Source organism: Eschrichtius robustus, chromosome 13, assembly GCF_028021215.1.
Source record: "Eschrichtius robustus isolate mEscRob2 chromosome 13, mEscRob2.pri, whole genome shotgun sequence".
NCBI lineage: Eukaryota > Metazoa > Chordata > Mammalia > Artiodactyla > Eschrichtiidae > Eschrichtius > Eschrichtius robustus.
The window spans coordinates 83,833,574-83,846,360 of record NC_090836.1 but is presented as its reverse complement, the minus strand read 5'-3'; the positions used below and the strand labels follow the sequence as shown (position 1 = coordinate 83,846,360).

At 37.6% G+C, this 12,787-nt stretch overlaps 1 protein-coding gene across 5 annotated transcripts in view; it reads right to left on the bottom strand.

Annotated features, from left to right (window-relative positions):
• Nucleotides 1-2,150: 2,150 nt before the first annotated feature.
• APAF1 (apoptotic peptidase activating factor 1) overlaps nt 2,151-12,787 on the bottom strand; it is a 95,474-nt gene continuing 84,837 nt past the window's right edge. For all 5 annotated transcript variants that reach the window (XM_068561869.1, XM_068561866.1, XM_068561867.1 and 2 more), the window contains 5 exons: nt 11,564-11,683; nt 11,124-11,249; nt 9,051-9,176; nt 6,698-6,844; nt 2,151-2,320 (listed from right to left, as the gene is read on the bottom strand). In XM_068561869.1, coding sequence (XP_068417970.1) covers nt 2,174-2,320; nt 6,698-6,844; nt 9,051-9,176; nt 11,124-11,249; nt 11,564-11,683 — 666 coding nt within the window. In that variant the 3' untranslated portion in view covers nt 2,151-2,173. The remainder of the gene's footprint in view (nt 2,321-6,697; nt 6,845-9,050; nt 9,177-11,123; nt 11,250-11,563; nt 11,684-12,787) is intronic.

Below are 12,787 nucleotides of genomic sequence, written 5' to 3'. Positions count from 1 at the left end.
ATTTTCTGATCAACAAAGGACAAGCAAGGAGTCTGAAACAATCTGAAAATGTTTTTCAAAAATATTTTAGAAATTTTATTTTTATAAAATGTTTAAAATTCATGTATTAAAATGCATACCGACACAAAAAAAATCATGTAAGCTGTATCATAAATACAAAACTAACAGTTTTCAAAACATACAAGACACACCCAATGTAAAAAAAAAATCTTACATAGACAAAATGCAATGTATTTCCAATACAAAAAAAAAATAAAGGGGAAATGCTTGAAAAATGCTCATCCAAAGTACAAAACAAAACCCTCCCCTTGACTGGCCACTTAAGCTGCTATGAAAGGCTTTTCTTCTTCCCTCATGTTACCTGGTCTTTCTTCTCATTTTTCTTTTTAATTTATTTGTAAGATAAGAGCCAATCAAGGTGTTTTAAAAGCCGATGTTTGTTGTTATACTTCTACAGTCAAGTGACTTTTAATTCCAAAAGTTAATACTTTATACTCTGAGCTATAAATGAGTTCCTAAACATTGTATGCAAATCAAATTATGATTTGGGTACTCTAAGCAGAACATATCATTTACAGAAATTTCTTTTTATAAAATTAAGATTTTCATGTCACATTTGCTTAAATCACAGTAAGCCCCTAAATTAATCCCTCAACCCACCATAAAACAAAACAAAACCTCCTTAACAATGTAAAATATTTTATTCACTCTCTTTATGGTTCCCTCAAATGCTAAATAGGAACATCTAATCTAAAATACATCTGGAGTGGTCTCTTCCCCCCCTACCCACCCCACATCTACTAATATGCACCAACAATAGAAACTGGCTCAGTGCTTACCTACTGTTAACGCTAATACTCATCTGATTTAGTTCTTGTTGCAGCAACAAAAAATTTTGAATTTTGGTTGTTTTTTTAATGTAAGAACCACATCTATTACTAATTTATCACCATTTCCCTTAACAATATATTTCAGGGAAAATGTTTAGATTTAAGCTACAATTAAAGTTCCTAATCAGGAAATCAAAAAAGCTAGTTACTGATGTTGATATGCTTTTTCCCTGTCTAAACTATCTTTCCTGATTAAACTTAGAGGGAGGGAGGGAAGGAGAGGAGGAGGGAGAGAAGAGGAAGGAAAACAGACTGGCTGGAAGGTTAAAGGTGACATCTTGCAGTCACAATGACTCTTCCAGTATTCGTAGAAAACCACAGAGAATTCTCTTGAAATTCACTAAGAGAATAGCACTGGCAATGCCGTTCATCTAAAAGTAAATGGAATTAGAAGAAAATTATTTTTTACTATTTTCTATATCTTGGAAAAATTCTGTTGTTAAAAATTATGATTAAAATTGGCTCCTCCCCAATTATTCAGATTTACTAACATTTAACTGTGGAGCAATTACTTTAAAAAAAAGAGAGAAAAGTGAGGATTAAGAAAGGTTAAGTTCAGTCAAGTAGGAAGTCTGGTATGTAAAAAACCAGAGAAAGCAGGAGAGTGCCCAGTTCGGAGACTGACAGCTAGAGGCCAGGTCCAGCCCGGGGCTGCCATCAGCTAATGAGAAAAGGTAGACCAACAAAATCTACTCACTCCAACACACGTAACTTTTGCTTCGCAGAGAGTACTTTTGAAATCTAAGACTCACTTATCAAGTGAATTAAAGAAAATTTTGCAAACTGTGCACGTAGACACAACATTTTTAAAGCAAATTTAAGGGGTGCAAATAAGTTCTGAGATTATATTTGGGAGAACTATACCCCCTTGGGGTAAATGTGGTTCAGAAATCAAGCCACTACTACCCTGAGGCACAGCCTGAATAATAATATTATTAAAATATATATTTCCTTCAAATTATTCTAATTATGTCAACCAATTTGAATGCATCAAGGGAGAATTTTACCAGCAGTATAACAAGGTATATATTTACATTTTCATTTGCATCTTAAGGACAAACTGTTAAAAATGATGATGATGATTATGAAAAATAAGATTAAAGGTGTGTTCATTTGGGAAAAGCTACATTAATATTATTCATCCAACCACAAATACTTTCGTAATGAATGCAATATTGCAAAACAATTCACAGCTTTATAAAAAGTTGAAATACAGTTTCATTAGGATTTTTTTTTCCAATTCAAAATTAAAAGAGTTCAACTTACATCGCTGCTTAACTATTTTACTCTAAAATCTTTAAAATATATAAAATACCAAGATTATCAACAGTCACATATGTTTTGAAGTCAGGGGACACATGTATTTTCTTAAGATTGGTTCCATTTGTGTAGAAGGTCTGTGAGGATTCCCCAGTGACAACATTCCACCACTGTTCAGAGAAAAATAAAATTCTTATTAGGTTGGTAATTATAGTGTGAGACAATCTGCAGTGCCAACTGGATCCTTCACCCCATCACCTCCCCACTCCCAAACTAAAGCAAACACCAGGAAGGATGTCTAAGGTTTAAGGCTGAATATAGTATTATCAACCCAGCCCACCATTCCTGATTAACCCTGGTGACTGCCTCACAGCTACCCTACACCTAACCCCACTGTAAGGCATGCTGGAGAAACATGCAGCCTACTCAGAGCCGCAGACAGAAGGCTACACAAAGCCCATTACGGCCATGGCTGGACTGAATTCTCCTGTCTGCATATCCTTCTCAGTAGAATGGAAAGAATGACCCTCTCTTCTCTAAAAATGCCCCTTTGCAGACATGGACAGGAATTTTGGCAGATATCAAGACTACTGATAATACTGGCTGCAGGATAGAATGTTCTCTCTACTGAATCTTCCCTTTCACCAGGAGTGATTCAAGAGCCCATGACCAAGTTTTTTATTTAAAAGTCTATACACTTATATTTGCTAAATAAATACTGAACATCTCAAATGCAGCAGGTGCTCTGGCCAAGTCCTTCCTTTCTCTTCCCAATTACTGAATTCGCTAAGATTATAACAATATTTATATTCCTTTACTAAATGGAGATCATGGAGCTTACCTACATATCTCACAACTAAGATGAGGGCAAAAGAGACCATGTACATGAACACCTTTTGAAAAGGCCTCAGGTACATCAAGATTCTGAGTATTATGAATGCAATGATCACTTCTGTGTCCGTGGCAATGCCTAGCATTCTGCCTTGCTCGTGTGACTGGGTCAACTATTCATGTTCACTATTAGTAATGGTAACTGGTAAAAGTATACCTTGTGGACTTAAGTAAACCTCAATGAAGCAACATGTACTAACTTGAAATTTTCCAGGACTAACAATTTTGCTTTATAAAATAGCAGTGTAATCAAGACTGCAGAGGACAGTCGCTAGACTAGGCAAATCGTAGAGGTAGTAAGGCCCTTAGAGATCACCTAGTCCAACTGCCTCACTTTACAAGTAAGGAAACCAGGGTTGAGCGAGAAGAAAGGCCTTGTCACTGTGGACGACACCGCTAGCAGGTGGCAGAGGTGGAAGAGTTATCCGGCTTCCAAACCTAGTGCACCCACTGCCTTTCCCTCTATTAAAACAGACCACTCGACTTGGAAACACTACCCCAGCCACTAATGTGAATATGGACTAAAAGACAATGATATTAAATAGGACTTACGCAGGGGACTTCTGGGCAGTGAAACTACTCTGTATAATACTACAATGGTGGACACGTGTCGTTATACATTTGTCAAAATTCACAGACTGTACAACACCAAGAGTGAACCCTAATAGAAATTATGGACTTTGGGTGATAATGACATGTCAATGAACATTCATCAGCTGTAACAAATGTACCCTCTGGTGGGGGATGTTGACAATGGGGGAGGCTTGCTCGTGGGGCGGGGGTGGGTATATGGGAACTCTGTACTTTCCGCTCAATTTTGCTGTGAAACTAAATCTGCTCTAAGGAATAAAGTAAATAAAAAAAAAAAAAATAGCAGGGATATTTTTGGAAGGAGGGATAAATTGGGGATTTGGGATTAACAGACACAAACTACTATATATAAAACAGATAAACAACAAGGACCTACTGTATTGCCCAGGGAACTATATTCAACATCTCGTAATAACCTATAATGGAAAAGAATCTGAAAAAGAATATATATATATATTATAACATATATATTATATATAATATATTTATTATATATTATATTATAATATATTATATTATTATATATGTAATATTATTAAATATGTTATATTATAATATATATTATATCATTATATATAATATATATTATTATATATATATATATCTGAGTCACTTTGCTGTACAACTGAAACACTGTAAATCAACTATACTTCAATTTTTAAAAGATAGCTAACATTTACTCAGGGTACACTATGTGCCACCATGTATGAGTACTTTACTTGTATTAACTCCTTTAACCCTCCCAACCCTATGAGGTAGATGTTATTATTACACCTATTTTACAGATGAGAAAGTCGAGGCTAAATCATCTTGTGCAAGATCACAAAGCTACTGAGTGGCAGATCCAGGCTTTGAATTCAGGTAGTCTGCCCCAAGTCTCACTCTCCTGACCTTTATATTCCGTTGCCTCTACGTAATGGAAAACCTACATTTATCATCATGTATTTCATATTTCAAATCAGCCTTTCTCCTCGTGAGTATGAATTAATGTGGATTTCTTGTCATTCTAACAGTACACACTCTGTGGCATAACACAAGTAAATTACATTATTTTTAACTTATAAATAGGAATAATTTTGAAAGTTAAGAGCTTTTTAGCTACTGGATACCTACTTTATCTTACCGACATTCGATTCATACAGCTTGGATTATAAAGTAAACAGACTCAAAAGGCCTATTTTCTTGGACATTACAGCAGCGGTTCCTTTTTACTTTTAATTTGCTCTGTGCTCTTAGACAGTCTCATGAACATGCTGGGTAGATGCAGGCTGGGCTATATCACAACCAGTTTAACCATGCTAGTAATCAAACCAGAAGGAAGAACAGCCTGATTGTCACTGAAATATACAGACTGCATATATAGGCTACAGGCTCTTTCACCCTGAAGACATAACTTCTACAGTACAGACATCGATTCTGCTGTTTATTTCAAGGTTCTCCAGGAACTCTGGAAATCTAGTCACTGATCTCTATCATATCTTGTAAGCCAGACTCACGATTATGTGATAGCCTTCTATGGTGCCCAGAGCATCAAAAGACATGGTCTCTAGAAGCTCAGTGTCAAAGCTGAGCAGTTAAGTTTTTCAGCAGTTAATACGGCTGAAGACTCCCAGCTTCCAACACAAAGACAGCAATGTCGCTCCTCTAGGCATCATCCTCAGAACAGACTAAGAGTGCAGTTTATCTCTACACTAAAGGAGGACAAGTGGTGATAGTCTCACAATCCCCTAATAACTAAATAAAGGTGTACCTTTATTTAGGTACAGGTTAATGCAACATCTTGTAAGCAGCATTGTATTTTCAATGTAAACTTGTAAAGGAATCATAACATACATCCTCTCATAGAGCTAAAAACTGTCCTCTGATTTATCTTTTTTATAAGCTAGATTTTTACTTTAAATAAAATTGCATCTACATAGGTCCCATATAACCAAAAACTTCAATTCAGTCATTCAAATATTTTTGAACATCTATACTGTATTAGACAATTAATCAGAATCATCTCCTACAGTTGAATGTTTTCAGTAAGAAAAAACAGTATCGTAAGATCTAATTCATTAGGGTCTAATTCATTAGGGATCTATTTTAAGTGATCAGTACAATACACAGTATCATCTTCAACCCCTTTTACAAATAAATCACTACTCAAGACTCAGCTCAAGCATTCCCCTCCACTGGAAGCCTCTGCTAACTCCCAAAGGTAGAACTGTCCTCTCCTTTGTGCCTCTACTATCCTTATGCAAATGTGTCCCAGAACCCCTCTTACACTTAGAGACTTTATTTATTTACTGTCTGCTTCCTCCAAAGACTGTCAACCACCTGGGCAAGAACCAAGTCTTAAACACTGTGCCACGCAGCAGTGCCAGCACACAGTGGGCACTTAATACATTCTTAGTGAGTGGATGGATAAAAAAGATGCAAGCACCAAAAAATGACCCTGAGGCACCACAGCACGCTCAACCGTGGCCTCAGTATTTGCTAATAATAAGTTTGTATAAGGCAATCTACTAAGTAATTTTAGGAAATTCACAATCTCTATGAACATCAGTTTACTCAGCTACAAACCAAGGATGATAAAATTTAAGCCTCGCAAAGCTGGCTAATAAGATGATGTAAGTAAAGCATTTTGTAAACTATAAAGCAATATGCTGCCGCTGCTATTTTTATTATTATTACTACCACCACTACCACTAATACTTAAGAAAGGAAATTTCACAAATAAATTTTTTTAAAGACTCAACCAACATAGTTCACAATTAGTGAAGCAGAAAATCAAACTAAGTTAAACACCCCACTTTCTAGTCATTCTGTTCGCCTAAGACTTTGTTTGGGGCAGGATGAGAGCTCTGGACTGAGAACATCCCTAACACTGCCATCAAAACTTCCAAGAGATCTGAAGAATGCAGCCTTGCAGATCTCAGTCTCATCACCCAGAACGGGATAACAGTCATCGCCCTTCCTCTCTGATGGGTTGTACAAGGCCCAACTGAAACACAGGAAGTGAAAATAATTTGGAAAGTAGGATACAGGCTGTTCTTTTCTTTCAGTCTTTGAGAAACCCTTACCTTAAGATATCCTCCAGCAGAAACAAGCATTTTGCTATCTGGAGAAAAGCAAAGGTCAGTCACCCAGCCTCCGTGAGTAGCAGCTCCTTCTTCTACTGAAATCGGAGCAAACAAATGAAGAAGCTCACCATTTGAGACATTCCATATCTATAAAAATGATACACAGTTCATTAACAGGGTTACTCAGAAGTTTTATATATCTATCTATCTCATTTGCAACATATTTGGAAATCTTTCTTAAAAATATAATTACAATTCAGTGATACCTTAGGAATTTTTTTAGATTACATTCTCTCCTGTGCAAATTTTTAAAAACTACTAATTATAATTTAAATGCATTACTTATAATATTTATCATTAACTATACTCCAAAAAATATAACAAAAGGACTTAGAGTGATTGATTAGAATACTGTGACTCTTTCACTGAATAAAAGGAGTATGGGGCTTCCCTGGTGACTCACTGGTTAAGAATCCGCCTGCCAATGCAGGGGACAGGGGTTTGAGCCCTGGTCTGGGAAGATCCCACATGCAGTGGAGCAACTAAGCCCGTGTGCCACAACTACTGAACCTGCGCTCTAGAGCCCGTGAGCCACAACTACTGAGCCTGCGCTCTAGAGCCCGCGAGCCACAACTACTGAGCCTGCGTGCTGCAACTACTGAAGCCCACGCGCCTAGAGCCCGTGCTCTGCAATGAGAGAGGCCATCGCAATGAGAAGCCTGCGCACCTCAATGAAGAATAGCCCCCGCTCGCTGCAACCAGAGAAAGCCCACATGCAGCAACGAAGATGCAATGCAGCCAAAAATTGAAAAAATTTTTTAAAAAAGGAGTATGATGGGAGAAGCAAGGAATAAACAAAAAAGGCCTAACAAATAAACTACCTCAAAAGAACAAAGAATTCTAGTTCAGGATCTACCACTAAGAATATTGACAGACACTATTCAAACACCTAAAGTATACATATTTTAAACAGTAAGTCCCAGTAAGGTTTTTAATACATATATATGTATTTTTTTATATTTTATATGTATAAAATAAACAAGCAAGCAAGCATATACACATACATTCACTAAGATTAGTTTACTAAGTTCTTAAAAACAACCCAATTACTTATAGATACTAATATTTTCATTTATTTCCAGTGATACTTAATATATGAGCAGTACTCTAATTTTTCAAAGAAACTGTACATCAGAATAAGAAAAATAGAGGCATAAACAGCAAAGAAAATAATCAAAATCATCATTTGTAAATGTCCCCCTGGGAAATCCAAGAGAATCAAATGGAAAAACTGATTAGAAAGAATTCAGTAAGATAGCTAGATAGAAGATATATATATATAAAATTAATAGCTTTCCTATATTTTGAAAAATCAAGTAGAAAAACAGAAAATTTTTTTAATGTACTAAAGAAAAAATTTTAAATAACCCTTATTTAAAGAGACAATTTTTACCTTTAGGGGTTTCTGGAAAATGAAACACTGCCTCATAACCAGTAAAGGAGCCCTCTCATCCAGAGGTGAGAACTCAGAGCAAAATGAATGTTCCCAAAGCAGTCCTGCCCCTTCAGCTGGCATGGCATTTATGAGAATGGTATACGGAAGGTTGGTTACTTAGTCCTCAAGCAAGAGAATCTTAATTTTCCTGGAAAGCCTATCTGATAATGCCCCTATTCCTGCATAATGCATACTGTCTCATTCTTTTGCATTATATACCTATTCCTTGAATTTTAATTCCTGCTTCGTAAAAAACGAACAAAATAACATAGAAAAAACAAGACTCTCCTGATTATACCAGTTACCAAAGCAGCCACCCCCAATGCCCAAACTTTTTCCATCAACTACCCAATCCTTCTAACACAACCAGAGGCAGACAATCCCACGAGGATGGCAATAGGCTCCACTCTAAATGTTGACTATCTAATGGATATAGTGCTAAAGAGACCTTTCAGTGCAGAAAACAGCAGAATTGCAATTCATTTATAATCTAGACAACAATTTACAAAAATTATTTTCCTCACATTCTGCCACTAAAAACAATCTTTGGTTCAGGTCCAAGAATTAAGATGAATCATTCTCAAGCTAAAAGCACAGAACCAACTGCAAATAACTAGGGCATCTGCCTCCTCACATACATGGGAAATGCTTCACTTTAACTCTAAAATGAATTCTTTTCTGCAGTGGAATGCAGCTGTGAACACAACGTGCATAAGAAACAGAACAAAGAATGCCTCATCCAACCAGAACCCTGGGGCCTGTGCTTCCCTGTCACATTAACAAAGGCCCCAGCTATGGTACGGAGGGCTAGCCAAAGCTATAAGGAGAGCAGTGGTTTCATGTCAGCAAACACCCTACCCTGATTTCTCCGTTGTCATCTCCAGTTGCCAACAGGGTACTGTCCACAGAGAAGGCAGAGCAGCGCACGCAGCCTTTGTGGCCTCTCAATTCATGAAGAGGGGAAAGGAGTTCAAAACTCCAAATCTGGAAGGCAATTCAGATTGTTTAGGAATAGTAAATACACTCGAAATAAGCATCTATAAACCCTGCCTCGAGTACTAGTTAGCCATAATTCAATCATATGAAGTTCTAACATTTAACAGTTCATAAACTTTCATGAGAGGCCCAAATGCCAACTAGCAACCTGGTTCATTTTTTAGAGTTTCCCTTTAATTACTCAAGTAAATTTAAGCTCAAGGATCAAAGTCACAGCTTCCTTAACTTTAGACTTAGAAGGAAGAATAGCAAAGCAGTCTATGGCGTACAGCAGACTTGAGCGGAGTCCTGACTCCACTATTTACTAGTTCCTTGGCCTAGGACAACCCACATAAGCTTCTCTGGCTTCAGTTTCTGTATCTGTATGATGGAGACAATAGCAGCTATAGAGTGAAAATTAAATGAGATAATTGAGACTGAAATTCCTAGCAAAGGGCCTAACATACGGCAAGAGTACTTTAAAGGTTAGTCCCTATACCATCCTACTACCTTAGTAGCCAAATGCTGTTCTTTCCCTTCCAATATTCTCCCTGGTGGTTCTGTCATCACCATTTAACAAGCTTATACTGAAAACGTGTTCCAGGCACTGTGAGCAAAGAACTGGTGGTGCAAAGATAACTGGATTCAGTCCCTGTCCTTGAAAAGTTTCTAGTTTAATCATGAATGTTTGAGGGAACAGTGGTATGAAGTAAATTAACATGAGTAATATGTAATAGGAAAACTGAGGGTGGAGCAGCTAATCCTGCCTGAGGGCCAGGAAAGGGTTCACTGAAGGACTGACCTTAAATCTAGGTCTAGAAGAATGAGTCATAATGCTTCCAGGTAAAAAAGGATACAAGGTTGTATCAAGTGAAAGTTAACAGTGTGCACAAAAAGATGGAAGTAGAAGTAGTCTGGCACAGAGGGAACAATGTAGTAGAAAGAGATGGTGATAGGCTAACGAGTTGAGCTTATAAACCATCAGGTCACAGAGGAGTTTCAACAGGGAGCAGTAGGGAAGATAAACTGGAGGAAGTACAGACCAGTGGCAGGTCCACCAATAAAAAAGGAGAGTCTGGTCTTAAGGGTGGGGACAAGGAAGAGAACAAGGATCCAGGAGACACTGAGGAGTAATCAATAGAGCACAAAAGACAGGAGAGGGCTTCCCTGGTGGCACAGTGGTTGAGAATCTGCCTGCCAATGCAGGGGACACGGGTTCGAGCCCTGGTCTGGGAGGATCCCACATGCTGCAGAGCAACTAGGCCCGTGGGCCACAACTACTGAGCCTGCGCGTCTGGAGCCTGTGCTCCGCAACAAGAGAGGCCGCGATAGTGAGAGGCCCGCGCACCGTGATGAAGAGTGGCCCCCACTTGCTGCAACTAGAGAAAGCCCTCGCACAGAAACGAAGACCCAACACAGCCATTAATTAATTAATTAATTAATTAATTTTTTAAAAAAAAGACAGGAGAGTCCCAGGCAACTCCAATGTTTACAGTTTGGAAAGACGGGTAGATAATGATGCCATTAACAAAGATGGAGAAAAAAGAAGAGAATGGAGAATGGAGTATTCAATGTCCCCAACCAGGGAGCATCATTTCACTGGAATGTGATTTTTAGAAGCATCGATTTACATCAATTACAAAAAAATTTACTGTGGGTGTACAATTAAATGTAAATCTCTTTCAATGCTTTTTATTGCCTAAAATATTCAGTAGACACTGCCTTTGATTACTAACAGACAAAAGTTATCAGTAAGGGATAAATCAAAAGTCCTCAATGTCATTCACTTAATCTATTTGACACAAACTAAATGTCAATGGGCATCCTCCAAAAATTCACAAAATGAGACAGACATGTAGACAGAAACTTATTATTCTGTTTTACACATTAGTTGGACTCATAATACATAACAAATACCAAGGTCTTATGCATGCACCTTTCAACCGATTGGCCTACCTTTGCAGTCTTGTCAGCAGAGGTAGAAGAAAACTTGGTTGCATCAGGAGAAATATCACAAGAAAGAACTGTATCCTGATGACAGACAAAGTCTTTTTCTGTTCTTCCAGTAATAATATTCCATACCTTCAAAGAAAAACTCAGAAGTTGACAATTCAGAACATTTTGTACACTGAGCATAAACAGCCAGAAGACATCTATAAACCAAGAGCTTTAGCACATTGGTTGTTCTGACCTCTTTAAGTGCCTTTTAGTACAAATGCTCATAAACACACAGCAGATGTAGATGACTGCAGTAAACAGAAAACAGGCATTTCTATTTTAGAAATTTTAAAATTTAAGTATTTACATATCAGCCACCTGCTTTTGGCTGTCATGATATAATCAATGCGATCAATATTAGAATATTTTTTTAAAAAGAAATGTGTGCTTCAAATTACCTTCACTGTTCCATCAAACGACCAGGAAAGCAGTCTTGAATTTTTCAAGAGTCTAAAGTCTTTCACAGTTTCCTGATGGGCTTGCAGAAAGACATATTCCTCTGACTGCCAATTCCATACCTGAATATCAGAGAAATACGTCTGCTATAACCCTTTCCCCATAATATCCCATTAGAGAGGCGGAGGTGTATCACTCGTTTGTCTAAAGTCTTTCATCCTCATGGCACGTCAGTAAAATAAAGAAGAGAACCAAATAAGAATATGGTATCCCCATTTTACAGACAGAGAAGAGAAAAGCTGGGGTTAATTAACTTGACTATGGGCAAAATAAAATATTTTTCCTCCTAAATAAAGTCTGTTTTCTTCAGTTGCTTGGAGAGCAGTTAATTATACCAGAAGACAGAGAAAAGTCACAATATGTTCATGAGCTCACCATCTGATTAAACTTTCCAAAGAAAACTATCCCGACATATTCACAGATTGCTAAACCTCACAAGTTAGGCCAAGTGTCCAGATTCTGGCTCCACTGAAGCTACTGAATCCTACTGGCCCTACTGCCTGGGAAGGTCAGTTGACCAGAGCAGCTTCAGACCAGGTCGTGGAATTTCCGAGCTTCAGAGATCTTACCTAGCCCCTAATGCAATCCTCAAAATGACAAAAGTGATATAGTACATTATTTTTCACATGGCACTCCAGGAAGAACTCCTCAGATACAAGAGAAAGAAAAGAGATTGCAATGTTGGAGACAATGCGTTCAAAGTAGGCTTGAGAAGTGAGCTGGAACTATGATTCACAAACTGAGAAGGGCATTTCAAACAAAGAGAATGAATGCTAGAGTTAAAGCACAGGAGCAGGAAAATGTGGAAAGATTACAGGTTCCTGTTCATAGTTCAATCTGACTGGAACAGGATATGTAGAAGGAACAGTAGGGAAAAAAGTTTAGAAAGATATTCAAAGAAACAGCCCAGAGAGCCTGAAGCTAGACTTCTGAGCTGTGGGCAATCAGGGAGTCTCCCACAGAATTTTCTTCTAGTTTTTTAATATTAGGAATAAAAAGATAACGAAAAAGCAGCCACCATCTCAGGTATGCACATTAGTAATATTCTGGGTCTCGTTTTTGACTGGTGAAGGTTAAACAGTAGAAATGCCTTTAAGGCTTTTCTTACTGGGCTTAGGCAAAATTGTAAAAGAAATTACACCTCTCTTACCCCCTTTCTTTACTCC